The sequence below is a fragment of the Pipistrellus hanaki genome (genome assembly GCF_964339955.1).
Source record: "Pipistrellus hanaki genome assembly, chromosome: 19".
In the NCBI taxonomy this organism is placed as follows: domain Eukaryota; kingdom Metazoa; phylum Chordata; class Mammalia; order Chiroptera; family Vespertilionidae; genus Pipistrellus; species Pipistrellus hanaki.
In genome coordinates this window covers 21,215,489-21,239,386 of record NC_140521.1, presented here as the reverse complement: position 1 = coordinate 21,239,386, position 23,898 = coordinate 21,215,489, and the positions used below count along the sequence as shown (strand labels likewise).

Here is a 23,898-nt window from a genome sequence, read left to right as displayed (position 1 = left end):
GAGTACACTTTAATCAATGATCCCACAATCAATATAAAATTACAAACATATCCAGAACCAAGATGGGTACTACAGTGCTAAGAAATGTCCAGTCTGGAGCATTAGGGAAGGATTCCCTAAGAAAACAGCACTTGAGCTGAAATCTTAAAGTGGAATAGGTATAGATTAAGCACCAGGGGAGAGGGGAAACTTTCCTGGCAGCATGTGCAAAGGCCCTGAGGCAGGAAGGTCATGGGAAATTTGAGTAACTAAAAGGAGGAGTAACTAGCAGAGGAGAGGGAGGGAAGGGCAGTATTTTAGGAATGATCTTGGGGGGTGGGCAGGAACTGGATCCTAAAGAAACTTTAGGCCTTGGCTCTATGTCTACAAACCAAGGGATAGTGCTGGAGGTCTGTAGCTGGGTGATGTATAGCTGAGTCGCTCTGAATTATTCTGGCTCAAGGAGGTGAGGGTAGCGTGTTGTGAGATGGGATTATAACAATGGCGATTGCCTAGATTGGACTAAAACAAGAGGAGCAACACAAAGCAAAAACCACAGGGACAGGAAGAGAAGAATGTGGCCAGTTGCAGTTGGGCAGACCTGAGTTCAGATCTCACTTTCATCACTTCCAAATTGCCACACTCCCCTCCCTGGTCTCAGATTTTCCTTCTCTGCAAAGCGTGCTAAACTATGAACATATCCATTAAGAGCTCTGGGCTCTTCTCCCAATTCCAAGTCCTCCCAGCCACATGCCCTTGAGCAGGTCACTTCCACTCTCTATGCCTCAGTTTCTTCATCTGTAAAACAAGTTCTTAAAAATGCTTGTCCCTAAAGTGATGGTGAGGGTGGAATCAGACAACAGGTGAAACATGCTTAGCATGGGGCTGGGCACATGATGCGTAAGGAGCTCAGCACACACATCCCCACAGTGAGTGAGTGAGTGCGCACAAGCACATGAATGCACACATGCAGGCCCAGATGGCACCTCCCCTCCCGCAGGAGTGTGCCTGCCTTGTAAAATTCCGGCTCACTTGCCTAAGCTTAACTTTTAATGAAGCCAGAGAACAGTGATGGGGGTTTCTGCTCAGCGAAGCTGTCAGCGGGATGTAAGCGCTGGGAATCGGTGACTAGGGAATCTCCTGATGAGAGGCATCTGCATCCAGAGGATCTTCATGTTTGTTTTGAACAGACACATGTAGACGTGAATTACTTAATGACTGTTTTAGGGTTCGGCACTGTTCCTGTACTTGGTTTGGCTTTGTCTCTATGACATCTTAATTCTGTGTTTTATTTTACAGAGGTCCGCACACCGGCTGTGGCATATGGGAGCTCCCTCAGCAAAATCTCAAATGGAGATGGGGGAGGGGGAGAGAAGAGGGAGAGAGATGGTGGAGGAGGGAGAGGGATAGAAGGAAAGAGGGAGGGAGGGAGGGAGGAATAAAAGGAAGGAGGGAGGAAGGGAGAAGGAGGAAGGGATGGAAGGGGGAGAGGAAGTGGGAGGGAGGGAGGAAGAGAAGGGGGATGGGAGGGAGAGGGGGAGAGGAGACTAGCTTTGAGGGTGTTGCAGGTGTGCAGCGAAAGGGGCTACTAGGTGAGAGGGAGCGTCTAGATTTGCATGCTTGAATATGAGAGATACATCAAACCCTCGCCATCATGGGAACAAGATTTGCCACTGCTATTTGGAAGTCTAAACAGTGTCTTTTTCAATTTCCTAATCTGATTGATCACAATCAGAGAGACTGTAAATTTCATGCTTGTCCATAACACATGGAGGGCCCAGCTAAGCTTCTGACACTGCTATTCAAAGTCACTGCTGGCTGCACAGAATCGGGAGAGAGAAGCCAAGAGAAGCAGAGCAGACCCTGGACCCTGACTGAGAGGCAGGAGCCCCACGGGACTCCCTGCCTGGACAGCAAGGTCCACAGCTGGCTTACCAGGTACTGCCTCAGCTGTTTGCTGCCTACATCTGTGCAGTCCCCCCCAGCCTCCCTCTCACTCTGCTCCAGCCACACTGACTTTCTTGCTGTTTCTCAATACACCCAGCCTGCTTCTACCCCTGGGCCTTTGCACTTGCTGTACCCTCGGTCTCAGACACTTTCCCCCAGTTATCCTACTGGCTTGCTCCCTCCCTTCATCCAGGTCCCAGACCTCTCCATCCAACAGCAGCCCCCTTCCTCCCTCTCATTCTCCCAATTTGATTCTTCTCTAGAGTCCTCCTTACCACCTGATCTTATGCTGCGTGTTTGTTTCTTCACTTATTATCTTTCTCCCGGGGTGGGGGGTGGGCAAGAGCAGGAACTGCACATTGTTCGCTGCTACACTGAGAGGAGCTCAGGAACACTGGCGAACGAATGAAGGTACAAATTTATTTTTTAGCCGCATGCAGCTTCCTCCAGGTATTTGTCTGCAACGAGTGTGGGCTCACTCTGAGCCTCTGATGCAGACGGAATCTCGCTTTAGCCAGAGCTGGACGGGGAAGGACAAGAAACCCAATGGCCCACACCAGACCCTGCATCCTTGCGCCAGTGCCAGGGAAGCTGGGAGCTTTGTAATGCGTGAGCGGTTCCCTCCCGTGGCCCTCCTTTGTCCGCACTGACTACGCTCCCCGCAGAGAGTCTAACCTACTGCTCTTCTGGGAAAGGATCTTTCTTGAGACTCTACTAGGGATAAAGGCCCTATTCGCTCTGATCATCCCTTGCATTTGTAGGTAAAATCGATGAAATAAAGGAATCATTGCCACTTTACAGATCAGATAACTAAGGATAACTGTGTGACTATAAGCAAGGGACTCCAGCCTCACAGAGGGCTTCTCCCTGCTCCAGGTTCCCACCTCCCCTTTCTTTATTCCCACCTATTTTTCATGGTACTCCAGACCAGCTGCCTCGTGTCATGTATACGTGTTTTCGTGAGTTAAGTTTCCGAGGCCCTTAAAGGGAGACACTGCATTTCATCCATCCCTTCCTCCCTGATGGGCCTGGCATGAAGGACGAATAAAAACTATGACTGATTATTAATGGCCAGAGCTAACACTGATGGAGGCCTCACTGTGGCCAAGCAGCGCTTTCCAGAACCAGTCCTTCAGTCCTGACAACACCTCTTGCTGCTGTTAGTCCCATTCTGTGGATGGAGAAACTGAGACAGAAAAGGCCAACTTGCCTGCCAAAAGTCACTTAGACAGTAAGCGTTTGCAAACAGTGAATGGAAATGTTCTTTCAATTAGTTTGCCATCAGGGCCTGTCAGGTTCTTTTCAACAGCTCTACATCTCCAGTGGCTCCAAAGTCATATCCTCAAATCAATGCAGTGCGGTGTGTGTGTTTGGGGGAGGGGGGGGGGGAGACACAGGTGGCAAGGCCAGGGGAGCCGGGCCTCACCACCTGGTGGTAACTAACCCCGCCCAGGTGGTGAGGGACGCAGCTTTCTCCCTGCATCTCATGGGGTGGCTCATGTCCTAGTGAGGAGGTGCCATTTATGGGGGCCTTGGTCTGTGCCGGGCACTGGGCCATGTCCTCTAGGAGTTATCTCATTCACCCCTCACTACAACCTCATCCACTGAGCACTTCACAGACGGGGAAACTGAGGCATGGAGCAGTGACGTGACCAGCAGATTCCAAAGCCAGGAAAGGGCAAAGCAGCATTTCCACCTGGGTGGCTCTGAATTCAGAGCTCAAGCCTCTGAATTGATGGCTTATCTTTCCATGACTTTTCCATGACTTTGGCCCCTCACACTTCAGAGCAAGCCTTCCTAGCTAGCAATGAACGAACGCTGGCTCTGTTAGCCCTGCAAGTTCTTCCACCTCTGAGGAAAGTTCTGGAAGGAGGAGTATCTTCAGGGTGACTGTGCCCCTGCAGCCTGCCTGGGTGCTTGTGGAGCAGGAGGCATGTGGCCCAGGCTCCCTTCCTCATGAAGGGGGTGGGCTGCTAAGGAGGCCCCTTCGGGGTGGCTTGGAGCGGGGGTAGAGTTCATGGAGCAGTTCCAGGCGGCATTGGGTCCAACCTTCTGTCCCCTCCCAGCCACCATGTCTACTTCCAGCAGCCAGGCAGCTATATCTAGGGAGCTCTGCCCTGATACTAGCAGGAAGCAAATCTTCTCAGAATCCCCTCTGCCAGGACTGGGAGTGGCTCTGGGAGAGAGTAAATCTGCCGCTAGATTGGGACCATGTATACTCACTCCATTAACACACCCAACTGTCACCAACATGTACCGCACACAGCCCAGGTCTCTCCAACAGCACCCCACCAATGGACAGACGGCCGGACATGATCCCCTACCAACCCCTGGACACCCCTCAGCACATTTCACCTTCAGAAGGAGAGAGGTTGGGCCAAAATGATGACACACCCTTCCCAGAGAAAAGCCTTTGCTCATGGCCAGGGCCAGCATCCTCCATGACCTTCTGTGCCTGGCTCCTAACCATGTGCCTGGCTCCTAACCATGTGCCTGGCTCCTAACCACGGGCCTGGCTCCTAACCATGTGACTGGCTCCTAACCACGGCTGTCAGGCCTCCCACAGCCCTGCACTGGGCTCCCGAGGGCAGGGTCAATACAAACGTGCTCACTGGTCTCTTGGCACAAAGGGGAGTCTTGAATTAAATGGTTCAAATGCTTTTTCCATGACTTTGGCCATCTTTCCCTTTATGCATAAAATCTCCAATTTATGACCCTTTGGACAGGGACTGGGCTGAAGCCTGCTTCTGGACTACTCGGACAAGAAAGGCTTTTCGAAGAAAATTGATCGTTTGCCAAAAGAACTGTAAAGGGAATGCTTATCCTATTTTAAGGGGGAGCCCCTTTTTAGCGCTTTACTACCCTGTTTACTACAGTGTCTTATATTAATTTTTTCTCCCAAAGTTGCGCTAGGTCTTATTTTCAGGGGATGGCTTATCTTTCCATGCGCTAGGTCTTACTTTTGGAGGATGTCTTATTTTCGGGGAAACACGCACGGGTAGCTCACGTGTACCCACAAACAACCGATATACTAATTACAAATGACTTTTACATGCTCATTAAGTCCTCAACTACTACTGGTCCACTTGATTATTACAGTTTGAGCTGGCCTCAAAACGGCTTTCCCCTTTGAGCCTAAACTTCTTGGGTACAACCTTCCGGACTAAGCGATCAACAAAGTGACTCATCCACGCCAGGGAAAAGGCCTCCACCTCCTCGGTGTGGGCAGAATCCAAGGACTTATTGATGCGCGCTGCTGGGATGGGGTGAGGTTTGACCTTGGTGACCCTCATCCCGGTTTGCCCAGGACCGTTCCTGTTAGTCTCCCTGGGAGAACTACTCACAGCAACTCCTTCCTTTCAGTATTGGCAGAAACCATAGACCATGTAGTAGCTCTAGATTCGATGAAACTAGGGATTAAAATTGTGATTTTCCAGGAGGTTGAGCCTCCTCTGGACTGGCAGCACCTGGCCATCTCTATGCAAACCCGAAGAACACTCCATGAAGATGCTGCACCAGTCCTCGCTGGATCCAACCATTCTTCCACTGAGTCAGCTCAGCAAGCAGCTCCCTTTCCTCTAAGGGAGGGGAATCGGGGATCTCTCCCAGGGGTGTGTGTTAATTCCATCCCCATGTAGTTGCCTGTCAGGAGTTGAAATCCTACCGTTTGCATTGCCAGCATTCAGGGGGTGAGGAGGGCAGTGGGTGGGCGCAGTCCTGGGAGGAATGGCTGATGTCCTCTGGCCATCTCAGCTCTGACTGCCTATGTTAGAGGCGATGCCTAGCAAACGACCGCTCTGCCTGTGCACCGTGGGGAGTGCTCCACCTCCTCCATCCTCAGACCGCCCTGCCTGAGGCGCTGCTGTCATTATTTCTATTTCCCAGCTGACAGAATGGCTCAGCAAGGCAGCACCACTTGTCCAGGACACTCAGCTGCGTGGCAGAACGAGCAGAAACCCAGGTTGGTCTGGAGCCCAGGTCTGAACTCGTAACCACTGTGATGTGCTGCCACCCACTCCGCTATACTGCTCTGACATTTGAGTCAGACATCTGCTTGCAATTTGATACATTATAAGGCTATTGCCTCATCAAGTATGCCTCCCAGAGGGGGCTGAGGGGGAGGGGAGCAGGGGCTGCTTCACTCCCGGTGCCTGTGTGATGTATGCACATCGCCATGGAATCAGCGAATTGCATGTAAGTGTCTATCCTGGCAGTCAATTATCTTCGGAGAGAGACTTAGCATATCCCGGGGAAGTTCATTCAGGGGGTAACCCTCATCCATCAACAAACAAGTGTGTAACCCACACAACTGGCTGGTGGGGCACCCGCCTCCTCCCCATCTCCCTGCAGACAGCGACAGGAGCAGATGCTGACTGTGAACTGGGCTTGACTCAGGGAACTAAACAACATTTCTGATGAGTCCAAGTCCCCAGGCTGCCTCTGGCGGAAGCCGCTGGGGCCCAGCCAATGCTATGCCCATGCCTCTGTCCCTTCCCTTCCCAAGACCTCTGCTTTAGAAACACGGTACTTTCACGGTAAGTAAGCACAGCACAGTAAGAAGGGGGCGGACGTGGACCATCACGGGGCGTGGCTGGTTGGGGTGAGAATGGGGTGACCCAGGTTTTAGGTTTTGCAGACAGTCTTGTTAAAAGACTGCTCAAACTCAGCCTTTCCTGAAAACTTGACTACAAATGCCCCCTGTTCACTCTCCTCACCCCCTGCCCCAAACCAGGGGTCACAGGCAGTGTACACAGTGGTTACGAGTTCAGACATGGGCTTCAGATGAACCTGGGTTTCTGTTCGTTCTGCCATGCAGCTGAGTGTCCTGGACAAGTGGCTCTGCCTTGCTGAGCCATTCTGTCAGGTGGGAAATAGAAATAATAACAGCAGCGCCTCGGGCAGGGAGGCAAGGGGACTGAGGCGGGGACAGTGTGGAGTCTGTTCTAAGGGAGGCCACACCTGTTACCGAAGAGCATCCGTCTACAGGACATGACTGAGGGGCTTGGGCTCAGGCCTTCGTCTCAGGGATGGAGCCCCAGAATGTTAGAAGAGACCAGGGTGAAAAACCACCGTGTGGGGAGGGTTGGCTACTGTGAGGTTCTCAGATGGTTGAGATTGGGATTTATACAAAGATACAGCAAACACGAGAGTTGGAAGCACTCGCAGGCGATTTTTATGATTGAGAATGTGACCAAGAAAAGAACATGCCAGTAACAGATTGACAGACAACGGGTGAGGGCACCAAGCCGGTAGGGCATTGGGCAAGCTTTGCAGAATTAAAACACCACCAGGAATCCGCTCGCCTTTCCCCGGACCCCTGAAATCCATGGACGACTCTAGACCAAATGCCACACTGCTGCTTCCCAGTGAAATTCCCTCTGGTCCTCTCGACAAGAGCATTATTTTTTGGCCAACACAGCACCTGATTTGCCAACAGTAGGTGCACCCACTCCAAAGGTGGAACAAATGGCAGAAACCCAAGGAGACAAAACCGTTGACGTCAAAAACTCTCTACAAAGAACCTCCTTCCAAGCAGAGAAACATGGGCTTTTGATGGCATTGGGTGTCACTGTTCCCCCTTCTCCAGCCTGTGTCCGAGGGTGCTCCCTCCCTCCCATCCACAGACACCGGCTGCTGCTGCTTGCAGCCCCTACACCCTGCTGGCCCCTCACCGCACCCCCCATTTCCAATGGCTGATACCCATTTTTCTAAAGACTGAGATGAGCCGGGCCCCTTCCAGACCTTGAAAAGTTCTCCAGGCTGAGTTTGATTTTGGGTACGAATCCCTGTCGGTCCTCCAGCCCTCGGCCGCTGGGAAGTTCAGATCCGGCTGTACCAGAATGGGCATTCTGTCGGAAGCACTTTCCCAGACATATTTTCAATCTCCTCCCTTAATGCAGACTGCCAGGATTAATAAATCCTCCCGTCTCCCCTGGTCCACTTCTTTCTTTATCTCCCACCAAACCACTCAGCCAACACCAGCGCCTGATGAGTTTTCACGCCGCCTTGGCTCTCTCTGACGGAGGGCACAGCCTTTCCCCTTCATCCTCAGACTCCTCTAGATGGAACGACTCATGAGAAGAACTGGGTTTTCTCCGCCCTGGAGTGTTTCCGTGTTGCTCAGCCTTCTCTCCGTTCACCCCGCATCCTCTTCTCCCCCTTTCTGCATCCCTTTCCCTTCTCCCCGTCTTCCCCTCATCACACCACCACCTAGGGATCCCTTCTCACGCCCGCCTGCCCACCACTCGGATCCTCTTTGAAAGACCAGAGGAAACTCTTCCAAGACCATCCCTGCGATCTGGCGAGGCTCCTCCCTGACTCTTGAGCTCCGTTCCTGGTTTTGGATGCTGGTGAGGACAGAATTCAGCAGCAACACAAGCCAGAAAGGCAAGGAGCAGGGTGCTTTTTTGGGGTGTATTGGAGGGACCAGAATATGGGCTTTTGTCAAAACCTTCAGAGCTCGCTAGTGTTGGAGCTGAGTATAGAAGTGTGCCGCTATCGCTGAGCACCGCCTGAGCGGGTTCAGTCCTCATCCCTGTTTGGCACCCCCAGCCTCTTCAGACTCACCATTGCTCCCGATACCAAGAAAAGTTTCACAGTCAAGTCGTATCCCACCTACACCCCCACCCAAGCAAGCAACACCCCTGGACCAGAAGCTGCCAGGTCAGCAGACAGTTGTGCAGCTCCTCGCTAAAGACTCTCTGTCCCTTCTCGCCAGCTCCCACCTCATGCAAGCAATCCGTTCCCATGTTCCAGCGGGAGAGAGCGAGTAGTGACGGAAAGAAAGACGGGCACAGTGGCCCCGCTGTCTGCATCCACCCTTCAGGGCACAGGCCAGGAAGGGGGGCCATCAGGGTAAGGGGGTCGTTACCTTGGCAGAGGCTTGCGGGCTGTGATGCTGGCGACAATGATGCTCTCAGGACGCGGCGTGGCCACAGCTTTAAAGGTTCCTCGCCAGAACTTCTCAAAGAGCTGCTTCTCGCCTTGCTGAACACTCGCCATAGCCAACCCGAGGGCCGCTCCCGGGGCGCTGTCCGAAGTGCTGAAACGACGATTCCAAACCGGGGCGCACCCGGCCCTGGGCTCTGTCCACGCGAAACCTAGAAGGATCGGGTGGGAAAGACCGGGGTTCAGGGCGGGGGATGGGGCGCCTCAGCCGGGCAGGCGGGGGAGGAAGAAGGCTTGTACCCGGCGATCTTCGGCTTCTAGGTCGGTTTGGGGCTGCGCGCTGAGCCCGCGGAGCCCCCGCGCCCGGCTGGGAAGGGAAGGCTGGCGTTTAGGCGGCGCCGGGCAGGAGAGGCGACCGGGGCGTCTGTGTGTGTGCGCTTGTGAGCTCCGGCGCGCTGGGTTTTGTCTCTCTCACAATGTGACGTTGGAAGAGGAGGCTGGTCGCTCAAGCTGCACTTTCCTCCTCCCTCCCCTCGTCTCCTCCAACCCGCCAGCTCCCGCCTCCTCCGGCTCAGCCCTCCGCGCTGCCATCTGCATAACAAAAGCCCGCAGGTCCTGGGAGGAGCAAGGGCGGGGCGTGCGCCTGTCAGCAGGGCCCCCGCGGTGACAGACTTGCGGAGCTGACCCCGGGAAAAGCCATGGGCACCCCGAACGGAACCAGGCAGCAGATCCTGCTCCCCAGCCCTCTCTCCTCCCCCACCCACCAGCGCAGGCCTTCCTCCATCCATGCCTGGGTGTGATCCAGGCGGCCACCTCCCTTCCCAGCCCCTTGGCAAGTCTCAGAGAGGATCTCCTAAGGAAGGAGAGAGAGAAAACCTCTCCCCACCCCCACACTTCTGGGAGGGGCTTCCGAGGCCAGAGACGGGGTCTCCTGTGTTCCTCTTTGTGCCTGACGGCCTCCAGGTTCCCGCCACCCACCCAGAAAGTGCCATCTGATGGACAATCCGTCACCAATTCGGCTTCTCGCCATCTGCCGAGCCGCCCCGCCCGCCCGCAGAGGGGCCGGCGTCACATCTGTGCCTGCAGCGCTTTTGTGCCTCACAGCCAGCCAGTCCACCGCCCGCTGCCCAGCGGTCCACGGGGCAGAGCACCCCGCCCACCCCACCCACCCCACCCCACCCAACCCCACCCAACCCCACCCACCCCACCCACCCAGCCCACCCCACACCACCCCATCCAGCCCATCCCACCCAACCCTGGGAATTCGGCTACAGCCACTTAGCACAGCTTGTCTCAGGAGAGGAGTCTGTTTTGGAGAAGAAAGCTTGGGGAGGGGGATTGTGGGGGAAATCTGAGGATTGTGGGGGGGCAGGGGAATGGTTACTTTTTTAGCTCTTTCTCGATCTTCTACCTCTTCCCAGTTCAAACCTAATCCTTGAGAGTGGAAGCTCAGAACCACAAGTAAACCCAGCCACAGAGGGTTTTGGCAGAAGAATGTCACCCTCGGGGTTTTCATTAAGAGGAAGCAGTAACGGTAGGACCCCTTCGCTCATCTCTCCCTCGGAGCCCTTCACTCTCAGCAGAGTTGCTCTTCTCACTCCCCAGACTGCAAACTCCTGGAAGGAAAACTCGCCAATTCTTAAAGGCCCCCAAGCGCCCAGCACCAGGTCTCCACAGCCCTAACAAAGCCACGCTCCTGCTGACAGCTATGGGGACCCGGGAACCCCCACAGCAATGTGAACTTCAGGAATTCTTTGAAAGGGAACGGAGGGGTGGGGCATGAGGAGAGGAGGAATGCAGAGAGAACAAGCTGGAGGAGGAGAAGGAAAAAGAACCCTGAGGTAACCGGGCACTGGCCCAGCAGTACATAGACTTTGGAGATATGTATGTGTATTTGGATATTTGAGTAGGTTTATGTGAGTGCCTGGGAGCGCTGCTCGCTCTGCAGTGACCCCTTCTGGCGGACAACTAGAGATGCATTTGCTGGCTCAGAGTGGGTTGCTGCTGCCAGGAGGTGGGGTTAGTTAGGGCTGGGAGCTTGGAGGTAAAGGAAACTAGAGACTGGGCTCCACCTCTCCCATCCCCGCCTGCCTCTCAAAAACCCCCACTGCCCTTGGCTCTCAGGCCCCATGTCCTGACATTTTCATTGCAAAGCCTTTGAGAGCTGGTTCTGCAAGCAGCCTGGGATATTTAAACTCAGCCTTAATCGTGACATTTGGGGTGGGAACTGAGTCACCTGCATGGAAGAGGTACCTGGGCCCCTACCTCCATAAGATCAATGAACATATCCCAGCCAGTTCCAGTGGGAAGTTCCTGCAATATTGATACAGTCTCTGTTTGCATAACATTACCTCATTTGATACCTAAACAGTACAATATGGCTAATCATTGTCCATCAGCATTAAGGGACATCTGGATATTGACAGTCTGGACCCATTTCTAAAAATCCAGTGAGCAATAAATAATTCAAATAATTACCGGGATAATATGAAATATGATAATGAGACCAATTCATCTTTCTGTGCCCTTAAAAAGGATCAGACTAAATTATTCCAACTACAGGATTCTGTATTTCTTCATATAGACATTTGGGGTCAGGGGGGGGAATGATTGCCTTGCTCAGGGTTTACCAATCCTCACTTCTTGAAGGCTATACGTAGTGACTAATCTGAGTCCCACCTCTGCTGTTTATTATCCATTCCTCTCCTAGAATATAGGTAGACACGGGTTCAAATGCCCCTGGACTAACACAGATAAACCAGGAATTCTCCTTCCCTAGTTGCATAATTTCCAAGATTCTACAAGACAAATACATTCATTGCTGTCTCAGATAAAAATAGCTTCAGTTATCAAGTCTATGTCACTGCGTTCTAGTCACCACTTGCGTACTATATGTGTGTCACATGTGTAGCACAAAGTAAAGAGACTAGTATAATGAGCCCCTGTGTACCCATTTCCAATTCAACCATTAAAATACATAGTTGATTTTTTAAAAATCCCCACCTGAGGCCATGTTTAGAGAGAGAAAGGGAGAGAGAGAGAGAGAGGGAGAGAGAGAGAGAGAGAGAAACATTGATTGGTTGCCCTCCATACATGCCCCTACTGGGGACCCAACCCACAACCCAGTTATGTGCCCCCAACTAGGAATGGAACTGGCAACCTTTTGGTGCCCAGGATGATATTAAACCAACTGAGTCACCATGTCCGGGCTGCAGTTGATTTTTTTCTTTTTTTATCTCCCTCTGACCCACTTTCCACACTCCCAAATTATTTTGAAGCAAATTCAAACATTGCATTAGTCCAGTTGTAAATACTGCAGGATTATCTCTAAAAGATTAAAAAAAAAAACAACAACTTTTTTTTTTTTAAAGTTTGGGGTCATTGTTATTATGATGCTAGATAATATTAACAATAATTCCTTAATATCATCAAATAGTCAATGTTTACTCTCTTATGTTTTTTAAAAGATTTTTTATTGCTATTTAGAGAGAGAGAGAGAAAGAGAGAGAGAAACATTAATGTGAGAGTGAAACATCAATTAGCTGCCTCCTGCATGCCCCCTATTGGGAATCGAACCAGCAATCTGGGCACACACCTTGAACCAGGAATTGAACCAGCAACTTTTCAGTACACAGGTGATGCCCAACCAACACTAACCAGGGCTCTGTCTTCTTTTTTCTTTTTAAAAATATATTTTATTGATTTTTTTATAGAGAGGGAGAGGGATAGAGAGTTAGAAACATCGATGAGAGAGAAACATTGATCAGCTGCCTCCTGCACACCACCCACTGGGGATGTGCCCGCAACCAAGGCACATACCCTTGACCGGAATCGAACCTGAGACCTCTCAATCCACAGGCTGAAGCTCTATCCACTGAGCCAAACCGGTTTCGGCTTATTTTTTCTTAGAAACCTGGTTGTCTAGTACAGTTTCCCATAACCTGACTTTTCCTGATTGCATACCTGTGGCATCAATAACACGTTTCTCTAAGCCCTTGATTTCCTGTTAAGTGACTGTAAGATCTAGAAAGTTTAATCAGATTTAAGTTTAAAAGAAATTTCACCAGGAGGTTAATAATTTATGACTTCTCCTTTTCTTGTGATGCTAGCTAACACTGAGGATCTCTGCCTAATTTACGAATTTATTAGAGGTCAAAAAATGGTGGTGCACTCCAATCTATCATTCATTTTTCATGGATTAGCTGGAACATTTCTATAGAGAAATACCCCCTCATCAACTATCATATTTGGGTAACTCAGGGTCCAGAAAGTACAGAGAAAGCAGAATAGAAACATGACCCTTTCTCTTTATTTACTGGTTTAAAAAATAGAGAGATGGCATGCTGACATCCTCACAAGGTAGTACCACGTGTGTTTCTTTATCCTTCAGATAAACGTAGATCTAAATGTATTTGACACGCTATGTTAGTACTCTCAATGCTGAAACTGTCTGCTCAAAGCCCGGACAGCCCATTCGATTGATTCCCAAGCCCCCTGGCACCAGAGAAGCCTTTGACGGCACTCTCTTTTTCTGCTCTGCCAAGACGTTCCAAGCTCAACTCACAAATTTCCTGCCCAGACCTGGAACCGGCCATTCCTCCAAAGACCCTTCAGTGGGTGCCCAGGCTGTTCACCTCTACTAGGACTTATAGAGTAGAGACCTAGGAAATTTTATTTGAGGACAAAAGGTATATATTATGACTTTCTACTGATAATTTCTTCTCCAATAAGGGCTGCAGGTTTGCCCCATTAATCATACATCTTATACTTGTATCTCCTGTACACCATGCCAAAAATCCGAGTTTAGTGACACCAACATAATTGCCCATTTCCTCTACCCCACAATACACACACACCCCTTTCAGAACGACCATGCTTAGACTATTACCTAGAATGTGACTGCTAAAATTAGTTTAAGATTTTTTTTAATTTTTTTTACTACTCACTTGGGTGTATATTCAAATTACTATGTTTTAAAGTCAACTGGAATAAAATCACATTAAGGTTTATTAACTTTTCCTTTTGATTCTTGGAGATTGCTTTTAAATATAACTTTCTTTTTTAATTACGGAAAATATTGACATGGCTCTAAGGTCAAAACTTCCAAAAAAGGTATATTCAGACAAATCTAGACACCCTGTCCCACCCATCCTCTTTCCCTCTCCAGATAGAGTTTTAAAATTTATCTTGGTTTATCCATCATTTAAAAAAATATCTCTCAGTCAAGATTATTCCATGAAAAGAAAAGAAAGAGCACAGGTTGAGACAAAGATGCTACAGAGATTCTCAAGTAGTAGTCACACCACCAGTGCGCAGGGCACGCTGCATTTTCTACCTGTGGGAACAGCCAGCTGCCTTTCCCGGCCTGGAGAGGGGCCTGTCAGCTTTGGACTAGAGGGAGAGAGGAAGAGGAGGAGGGAGGGAGGGAAACATTGATGTGAGAGAGACACTTCAAGTGGTTGCCTCCCACATGTGCCCCGGCTGTCCTGGGTGTGCAATTGAACCAGCAACCCAGGTAGCTGCCTTTGACCGGGAATCAAATCTGTGACCTTTTGGTCTGAGGGCAGATGCTTTAACCATTGAGCCACACTGGTCGGGGCTCGATATCCTTTTTATGCAGAGGTGTGTAGCATGGCTCCTCCATTTACAAGCAGCACACATTAGGCATGACACACTGTGGCTATCTCCCCTCCTGACGGAACTCATGTCATATTTCAATGCACAACAGGAAGGTGGAATACTTTGTCTTGCCTGTTGCTTTTATGCTAAAATACCTAATTCTCTCTGGGAATGCTTTGAAGCAGAGACAGAGGCGACTGACCTTAGGCTTGGACCAAAAAGAGGCCGCAAAGGAGAAAACCAGGGCCTTGCACCCGCCTGTGGCCCCGCAGGCCTGGGGGCAGAACTGGAGCCCGTGGCCTGCCGCAGGGCTTTGGGGCAGCTCCCTGCAGCAGCAACCTCTCCCAGTCCTCGCCCGGGATTGGACGCTGCTGAAATAATTACCGAAGGGATCGATAGTGAGTATTGCAATGTGATAGTTAATGCATTACTTTCCTCCTGGAAACTGGGTTTTGCAGGCAGGCGGGGTTCCACGCAGGCTCCTGACAGCCCCGAGGCATCACCGCATCTCCCACTGACTCCGCGCAGCCTCTGAACAGGCTTCCCAGCTCAGGGGAGGGCCTTGTCTGAGGTCAGACAGCCAGAACGGGCACAGGCACGGCGCCTTTCCCTGCCACTTTTCTTTGAGATTAAAATAAATGTCATAGAATGTTGTCTTTAGAAAAGTGATGCGTGCTATTTTTTTAAATGTCCCTCTCAGCTAGACTTCATGGAGAATTCCCAAGCTCTGCCATTCAGGACTCTGGGCAACAAGCTCTGACTCGGCCGATCTCCTGCAGGGGGTCTGCGCCTGGGCAGTGCACGGAGGGTGTGAAGGGCCAGTATTCCCGTCCTCGCTGAATGCTGGCAACTCTCATTCCTGACTCAGGCCTCAGTTTCCCATCTGAGAGAGGAAGGGACTGGCCTGTCAGAGGGCTTCCCTGGCAGCCCACAGGGTGAATCTGGCCTGCAGATGTGCTGTGTTTCATGCCCCGAGTCTTTAAAACTGGAGAAGCTGTTGACTTCAGTCGAAGGTCAATGCTCTCCTCTGTGCACAAACACCACCATCCTAACTGCCTCTCACCAGCCTTCCTTGTGCTTGTGCACGCCCCCCCCCCCCCCCTTCTCTATGTCCATTCCTGGGACTGAGCATCTCTAAGGATCTTCCCAGGAGTGACACTCTGCAGCTTTTCTCTGCTTATAATATTCATAACAGTAATTTTGATAATAGCAGAAACTAGCATGTATTGAGCTCTTTTTTCTGCCTTGCAAGGGATTAAGCACTTTACATGCATCCTATTCCCTCCTCAGAGTAGTCCAAGGAGGAAGCTATTATTATGACATGCACCCCTTTTGCATACAAGAAAACTGGGGCTCAAAAGAGAGAAAGAGCCTTGTCCAAGGTCACACAGTGGTAGTAAGTGGGAGAAGATCTGGGAATTAGATCTAGGTCTTTCTGAGCCCAGAAGTGATATTCAAACTACTTAGCAGCTCGTAGGGCATGGAGCTGACTGGGAAGGTGGGCGCTGGACACAGGCAGCGTGGGCTCCAGGGAAGGATGCAGTGCAGACAATGGGCCTTTACGGGGTCCAGAGAGGCAGCTCTTTACCTTCCCCATTAAACAGTGTGGCTGTGCCTGCCTCTCACGTAGTGGCCTTCCTGCTCTTACCCACCCACATGCTCCATGTGACACTGAGCCAGAGGCACCTGCAGTATGACAGCCTGTGTACGACCAGCGGGCACCATGCCAATGGCTCGGGGCTGGACACGGTCTCCTGAGAGATGGAGAGGTGGCAAAACTCAGCACCAGAGCCAGCCTCCCTGCTTTCAGAAACTTAGGAGGAAGGAAGGTGGAGCTGACCTGGAAAAACACTTCTGTGGGTTTCTACACGATCTGAAGGAGGCCCGAGGTATTACTCGGTGGATCACTTACTATGGCCCCCAAACCAGGAGAGCTTGGCTGAGTCTCAGAAGAGTAATTCAAGACATGGGCCCGCTCTCATTATCACGACAAATTACAGAATGCATTGGGCACAGACTCGCGTGCAAGAGGTTGTACCAAGCACTGAGGTTTCAATGAGGAGATGATATCTCTGCCTTTGATAGGCCCACAATCCGGGGCTGGGGGAGGGGGGCGTGGGGGGAGGGAGTATCAGGTGAAGGGACAGACAGGTATACAGGCAGTGACTGTGCTGTTACCTGTGATATTATGGGCTAGACCAGTGGTTCCCAATGTGGGGCACACGCCCCACAGAGAGGCAATTTGATTTTTAAGGGAGTAATTTGAGAATGAATTAAACAGTGATTTTTTTTTTTTTGCATTTCTTATGGTTCTAGGGGCCTCATATACAGTATATAAATATATATTATGACACATTTATGCATTTCAGTTCTCTATGTTTTGAAACTTTATTTGCTATATTTTCATATCACTTCATATTATTATTATTATTTTTTTAACCATTTCTTAGTGATTGCTTCCTCAGCACTTCTATTGTCCTTTTGTTCTTTTATTTTTCTCTTTCATGGATGCCATGTTCTTTGGAAGCTAGTTTAGACCAGTGGTCGGCAAACTCATCAGTCAACAGAGCCAAATATCAACAGTACAACAATTGAAATTTCTTTTGAGAGCCACATTTTTTAAACTTAAACTATATAGGTAGGTACTCACTTTTTTAATGATAAAAATTCTATGTCATGGTGTGGGGACATCAGGATTTAGAGATGCTTAGGTGGGGCATGGCAAAAAAAAAAAAAAAAAAAGTGGGGATCCCCTGGGCTACACACAGAGGGCTGGGGTGCACACAGAAGGAGCACTTGTCCCTGGGTAATCAGGGAGAACAGAGACCTGAAGTAGGAGCGATCTGGACAGCCACGGCAGGCGGGGCGGGCAGGGACACTCCCGGGAGCGGGCTTTAAAGGACAAAGATGCAGATGTGAGATGGAACTTGAGCTCAGGGCACACCAGCGGCAGCAGCTCCTGGGAAGCTGAGAGAAATGCAGGTTCACAGGCCCCGCTCCAGCCATCTGACCCTTTCTAAGTCAGAAATGAGCATCCCGAGATGTCGGGTTTCTGCAAACAAGTATAACTTTAAACATATAAATAAATAAAATAAAGAGAGGCTGCGAGACTTCTCTTTGTCAAGTGTAGACAGTTCTTGAAATAATCAATTACAACAAATTATCATGATCATTGCAAAAAAAAAAAAAAGCCTATTTTATACCCAAAATGCAGAAGAGAGAAAGACATGATCTCAGAGGAAAGAATATGCTTCTAAACTGACTGACTCTCACTTGCCTAAGATTTCACCATGTTGTCCATACTGTTCCCCTTTTCTCATGTTGACACAGAAGACATCCTGAGTATGATGCAGACAGCCCCCGCCTGCTGGGCATTCAGTGAAAGCACATTTAGAATAAGCAGCACAGTGGCTTCTTAGCCTGGAGAGTCAGAGTTAAGGTCACAGAATCACTAACCTTACATATCCATCTGTCCAATCCCCCTCTATTTTTTTTTTTTATTTCTTCTGAATTTTTTTTTTGTGTGTGTGGTAAAATAGACACCAATTAAAATTTAGCATTTTAACTCTACAACTCAGTGGTGCTAAGTGCAATCACAGTGTTATATAACCCTCACAACTCAAAACCTTCCTCCTGGGGAGCCCCTGACTTCCCCAATGAGGGCTGCTCCCTCCCCTTGCACACCCACAGCTCCTGTGAAACAATCGCTGTGCATTGTGATTACATAAGGAATAACCTGTCTGCACCCTCCCATCTACGAGAGGGAACACTCTGGGTTGAAAATATCATCTGTCATGTTCATGGCCGCAATATCAACACTCTGAATAGGTCCTGGCACACAATAAGCACAACTACCTGATTGACTGAATCCTTTCCCTTCTCATCCTTAAGCCGAACCCCCATTCAACCCCCATCCAAGCCTTCATTTTGTATTTTAAGCGCTGACCCCTGCAGGCCATGGTACAGTGGAAAAGAACCACATCTATCGGATGGAGCAGGTTTCCGCAGCCTGCCTCCACGGCTTCCTATCGATGTTTTTAATCGCTTAGTGAGCAGATGCAGCCTATGGCTGAGAATCCGGGCACCTTTCCAAAGTGGTCAGCGAGCCCCATCATTGACCAGCCCCAACAAGTCATGCACACCTGCATTTTGAAAATCCTACCATCTATTTTCTAATGAGCAAGTTGCCTCATTTGGCTTATTCCTTCTGAGCTGTCAGGAACGTGGGAAGACTTTTATTTGCTCTATAAGATCCACTATGGAGAGAAGAAGAGAGGGGAGGGGAGGGGAGAAAGGCCCCCATTTACAATCATAGCTCTGGGTTTGCCATTAGAGTGTGGATGAGTCACTCTGAAGGCAAAGAATGCAACTAAGGGGAGTCAACAAAGTCTTTCTGTGGGAGTTAAATTAGCAGCATCTGCCTCCTGGCCCTAACTTCCACCCAATGCCACAACTCCCTAAAGCATACATCTTACCTCATCTGGTCTGAACCTTAATGAGCCTCAGATTCCTCATCTGTACAGTGGGAAGAGTGGTACTTATTGGATAGGATTATTGGAGGGATTACATGAGACAATGTATCCAACATGCCTGCATCTATTTTTCTTTCTTCCCATGTCCCGCCAACACTTCCCAGCGATCTTAAGGTTAACATGACCAGACCCCAAATTCTAGGCAGCTCCAATGCAAAGGGCAACAAGTGAGTAGTTCTGGGTCACAGGGTTGGCAGAAAAAATGGCGGAACAAAAACAGAAAGAAACCATGTGGAACAGCATTAGGTTTGATTTGCTCAAAATGTTTGATGATGCATCTTTAACCAACAAGGAACGTTCTACATCTTTTCCACACAGGGAGCATTTTCCCTTCGAACGGTCTTTTGTTTTTTAAAGCAGACAGACAGGAGAGATGAAGGAAGAGAAGCCACTCTTTTTCATGTCTTCAAAGGCAAACTAAACGTGATCCCTTTGGTGAATGGCTCTGGATAAAAACTCCACTCCAGTCTGCTTTCTGTGATTAAAAGCCCTCTTGTTTGTGGAATCACAGGGAGAAGAAAAGAAAGGGAAGCTCTTGTGGCTGTGAAGTGCTCTGAAAGTAGGCTCCCTTCCAGATCCCTCTGGTGGGGGCCCCCAATCCCTCCCTACTCAGGACAGGAGGCAAAGCAGAGGCTTAGCTGCCTAGAGTAAGAGAGAAAATGGGGATGAAGTGGGAGGCCCGAAGAAGTCCCCACAGGATTGTGGACTCAAGAAAGGAAGGTCTAGGACTCCTGGGCCCTGCCCCAGTTTTTTAGGGACATTGCCACATTGGGACCATTGGGACCCAGTCTGTTCCATGGCCTTCTCCATATGAGAAACCAGACAGACTGCTCTTTCTTTTTTTCGGGGGATGGGTGGGTGGAGGGAGCTAACCTAAAGCCATCTTGCTTCACTGGGAATCCAATTTTAGCTTAACTACAATGAGAGCTTGAGTTTTCCTGGGAAGCAAGAACTTTTTGCAGAAATCACTCTTGGGTTCTGAAGGTTCCGGCTGGAATCTAAGTGTGTTTGTCTGTTGACATCTTGCATTTTAGTTGGCAACCCTACCTATGGACCAGCTTAACCTCAGTCTTCATGTCCTGCCTCGTTTTCCCTCGGGCAGTATCAGGAGTGTGGATAAGAGAGGAAAGCCCTCAAGGCTTCCTGAGGGCACCAATGAGGTAGTTAAATCCATGGGTTTTTATGTCAGGCAGGGACAGATTCAAACCTCATGCCTACCTCTTGCTCTTTGATCTCCAGCAAGTGGTGCTCCCTACTGAGCTTCCTTTCTGTATTGCGGGAATGAAAATGGTAACATCCACCTTACAGAGTTGAGGTTGGGATTAAAATGAGCTGACATGAAAGCCCCTAGCATGCTGTAGATCCAAGATAAATGGCAGTGCTTATTCTCACACCTCTCTTGCCTTCAGCAGACAGTTCCTTCTGCCCGACTGCCCTTCCTTCCTCCACTTCCTTCTCACCCATGAAACTTCCTTCTCCTTTCTTAGCAAGTTGTCTAAACTGCTCGCCATGCCCATGTCATTTGGAGGATTACACTGCAATCAGCAGCATGGTTCACAGATGCTTTCCCATCAAGACTGAATGTACTGGTAGATACCAAGTGCCCTTCATCTCCTTGGGTCCAGCCTTTACCACAGGGATTAACACACAGGAGGAGTTTGATATGTTCAAGACGAATATGTTATCAAACCATGAACACATTAGTATAAACCACCTATGACTGCAGGTTCCAAATGGCAGTCTACTCACACAAAATTAAGTTGGTGTAGGAGGAGTTTCTCAAAAAGCTCAGCTTATTCCCTTTGAGAGATTGTCTTTTATTTCAAACTATCCTTTCTTCTTTGTTTGGATTAAGAAATAACACTTGTCATTTGTGGAATAATTTTTAAAAGGTATTATTTGACAAAATGGAGAGTTTGCAGTCTATTTGTTGAGACACATCTCTGTATCTTATCTCTATCTCAACAAGTAAGTTTCAAGTGCATTCATTGAAAATGCACTAGCACTTGAAATTCAAAAGTATGAGAACCACCACTTTATGAGATAATAGAGTAGAAAGCAGAACTGGAGAGAATGTATCCCACAACTGGTAAGTTTGGGTGGAAGAAGTGGAGAGGAAAGAACCACAGCATAGGACATGGCCAGGGAGGCACATTTGATCTGAATAAATATCCTTAAGGTGTTTAGGGGTCAAAATGATAGATGCAACAAGCAAGCAAATTTCCCTACTTTCTAACTTACCTAGGATATAACCCCACCATCCCAAAGGGTCAGTGTTGTAATTTACTCCAAGTCTAAGACCCTCCCAGTGGTCCCACCCCCAACTGCTCATATCAACAACTTCCTTCAAAGGATAACAAGACAGTACAAGGAAGGGCATCCATCCCATTGACCTCTGAACTCTGACCTCCAAGGCCCCTCCTGTCTTTGAAATCCTAGCCAGGCTCCTCCCTCTGAATGAGAGTTACTGTGCTAGTGTCCCAGGCAAATTCTGGGAACTTGCCCTCGCCTTGGCCTCAGGGTTACGTTTCTGTAAAGACAGTTCCTCAGTCCTCTGTAGCTCCATTGACCATGACTCCAGGCATTGTTAGGTCATTCCTCAGTCCCGTTTCCCTTTGTCCCTCCCCTTCTGTCCTTTCCTAGATGGCACATCTGTCACTTTAAAGTCCCCATTGCTCATCTGTCATGGTCCACACTGAGTAAGAGACCAGATGAAAGGCTAAATAAATGTTTTGCCTCTAAAAGGAAGACTTTGGCACCATTAACTTAATCTCTCAGGGTATCAGGCCCCCCACCCTTCAAATAGTAATAACAACAACAATGGCAGCAACTCTGCCATATAGCAGTGTAATGCCATATGACAGGCATAATGTTAAGCACTTTACTGCACTATTCATTTCATCTTCACAACAAACACACGAGAGATGTTATCGTGTTACAGATGAAGAAACTGAGGCTCAGAGGATTTTTGTCCAAGGAGCTTTGCACACCTGGTGGAGCTGAGGACTGGAAAGTCAGCGTTTTTTATTCTAAATGTCTGTGCTTCACCCTACTTAATACTGCTTCCATTCAAGCACTTTCGAACCATCCTGGTGGTCCACCCAATAGAACTCAAATTTCTCCTGGTCTCCATCTGCTTCCACCATCTTTGTGTCCCACTCATGCTCTTCTGGATCCTCCATGTCAGTAACTTTATAGTCCCTTCTACTTAAGAAGTCTCTCACTCTGAGTTTTTCCCCACACTATTCCTTTCTCCTTAGCAAACCTACTCATATTGTTAGTGCCCCTGTGTCTCAACATACCAACCCAATAAATTCCCCTTCCTCTCAATCTCCTAACACTTGGAGTAGGATGAACCCCATAGCCCACCCTAGAGAATCATGAGTTACTCTGTAGTCATTCCTCATGTAGGTGTTTCATCCCTCGACCTTGACAGACACTCTTGGGAGGAACCACGGCATAGCACATGTGTTTCTTGTATACCACCTTCCTGAGAACACAATTGATGTCTAACCAGTGTTTGATGACTGAGCCCCTTCTGTCATCTTCCTTTTCCTTCTCTCTTCTTATTTCTTCTCCATGCCCTCTTCCTCATCTCCCTTTGGCACTTTCTTTTCTCCCCCCCTGTTTTATTCTGCATTTTTAAGTGTATTGGAAAACTCAATCTCTGCCTCCTGATACTCACAGCCTTGTGTAACCCCCTTATCCTTTGGTGTGGACTGTATCTAAGGACTTGTTTCGAATGACCAGACTATACAGCAAAGGCATGTCACTTTTGTGATTAGATTACCAAAGGCATTGACTGTCTCCGGTTAGCACTCTCCCTGGCTGTCGTTCTTGTCCTCTCTCTTGCTCACTCGCATGCAGGCAGTTTTGTATTGTGAAATGCTCTATGGAGAGGCCCATATGGCAAAGAATCAAAGAAAGCTTCTGGCCAACAGCTCAGTAGTCTCAGTCCAACAATCTGCAGGGAACTGAATCTTGCCCAAAACTATATGAGCGAACTTGGAAGTGGATCATTCCCATTTGAGATGGCTGACAGCTAAAGCCCTGGGTCATGCCTTGATGGCAGCCTTGTGAGAGACCTGGAGCAGGAGACCCAGCTAACCCATGCCCAGACTCCTGATCCAAAGAAACTGTGAGATAAGAAGGATGTTATTTCAAGAGAGGGAATTGTTAAGCATCAATAGGTAACTAATACACTAAATATTCATTGACTCAGACATTTGGTGAATGTTTAACAAGTTGTCCTTGTTGACTGAGGGAACATTTTGATGACTCAAGCGTGTTCTCTAGTTTTTAAAAATTCCAGCCTACTTGGGAGTTGGGAAGAGAGTTGAGTCATCAGATAACTGTAATATAGCATTTAATAGTGCTGATAGAGAAAGGAAGAGGAACCTAGTAGAGATTTATAGAGGCAGCAGTTCATTCTGCTCGGGAGAATCTAAGAAGGCTCCCCAAAAGTGAATGTTGAGTTAGGTCTTAAGAGGGTGAGTGGGAGATAATCAAATTGAGGGAGTTAGGTAGAGGGGATGGAGAGCATTCCATGGAAAAAGAACAATATAGACAAAGACATAGCAGTATGAAAAGGCTTGCCATAATTGGGTAAAACATGAGAAGTTTAGCACTCTTCTCTATCACAAAAAGAACAATATGCATTTATTCAGTGTTCACTCTGTTACATTTTAGCACTCGGTGTTTCACTGAATTCTTATAACATTCCTGTGAAATGGGCAGTCTGTATTTACGGTGAGGAAACAGGCTCAGAAGGTGGAAGTGACTTGTTCAAGTCATCAGCTAAGTGGGAGCTTGAATATTGATCTGTCTGACCCCATCACACCTCTCTCAACCACCATCTGTGATTCTGGGCAGCTCCAAAGGCAGAGGATTCCAGTTTCTGCTGGATAGGACAAGTCTTGAATTGCCTGTGGAC

General features: G+C 48.9%; 2 protein-coding genes across 4 annotated transcripts in view; one reads left to right on the top strand and one right to left on the bottom strand.

The window, feature by feature from the left end:
• SRRM4 (serine/arginine repetitive matrix 4) overlaps positions 1–9,488 on the bottom strand; it is a 118,546-nt gene extending 109,058 nt beyond the window's left edge. For all 3 annotated transcript variants that reach the window (XM_084868307.1, XM_084868306.1, XM_084868305.1), the window contains exon 1: positions 8,798–9,488. In XM_084868307.1, the coding sequence (XP_084724433.1) occupies positions 8,798–8,928 (131 nt within the window). In that variant the 5' untranslated portion in view covers positions 8,929–9,488. The remainder of the gene's footprint in view (positions 1–8,797) is intronic.
• Positions 1,171–23,898, top strand: part of TAOK3 (TAO kinase 3) — a 500,481-nt gene continuing 477,753 nt past the window's right edge. The window contains exon 1 of the mRNA XM_084868276.1: positions 1,171–1,176. The gene's annotated coding sequence lies outside the window, so the exon portion shown is untranslated. The remainder of the gene's footprint in view (positions 1,177–23,898) is intronic.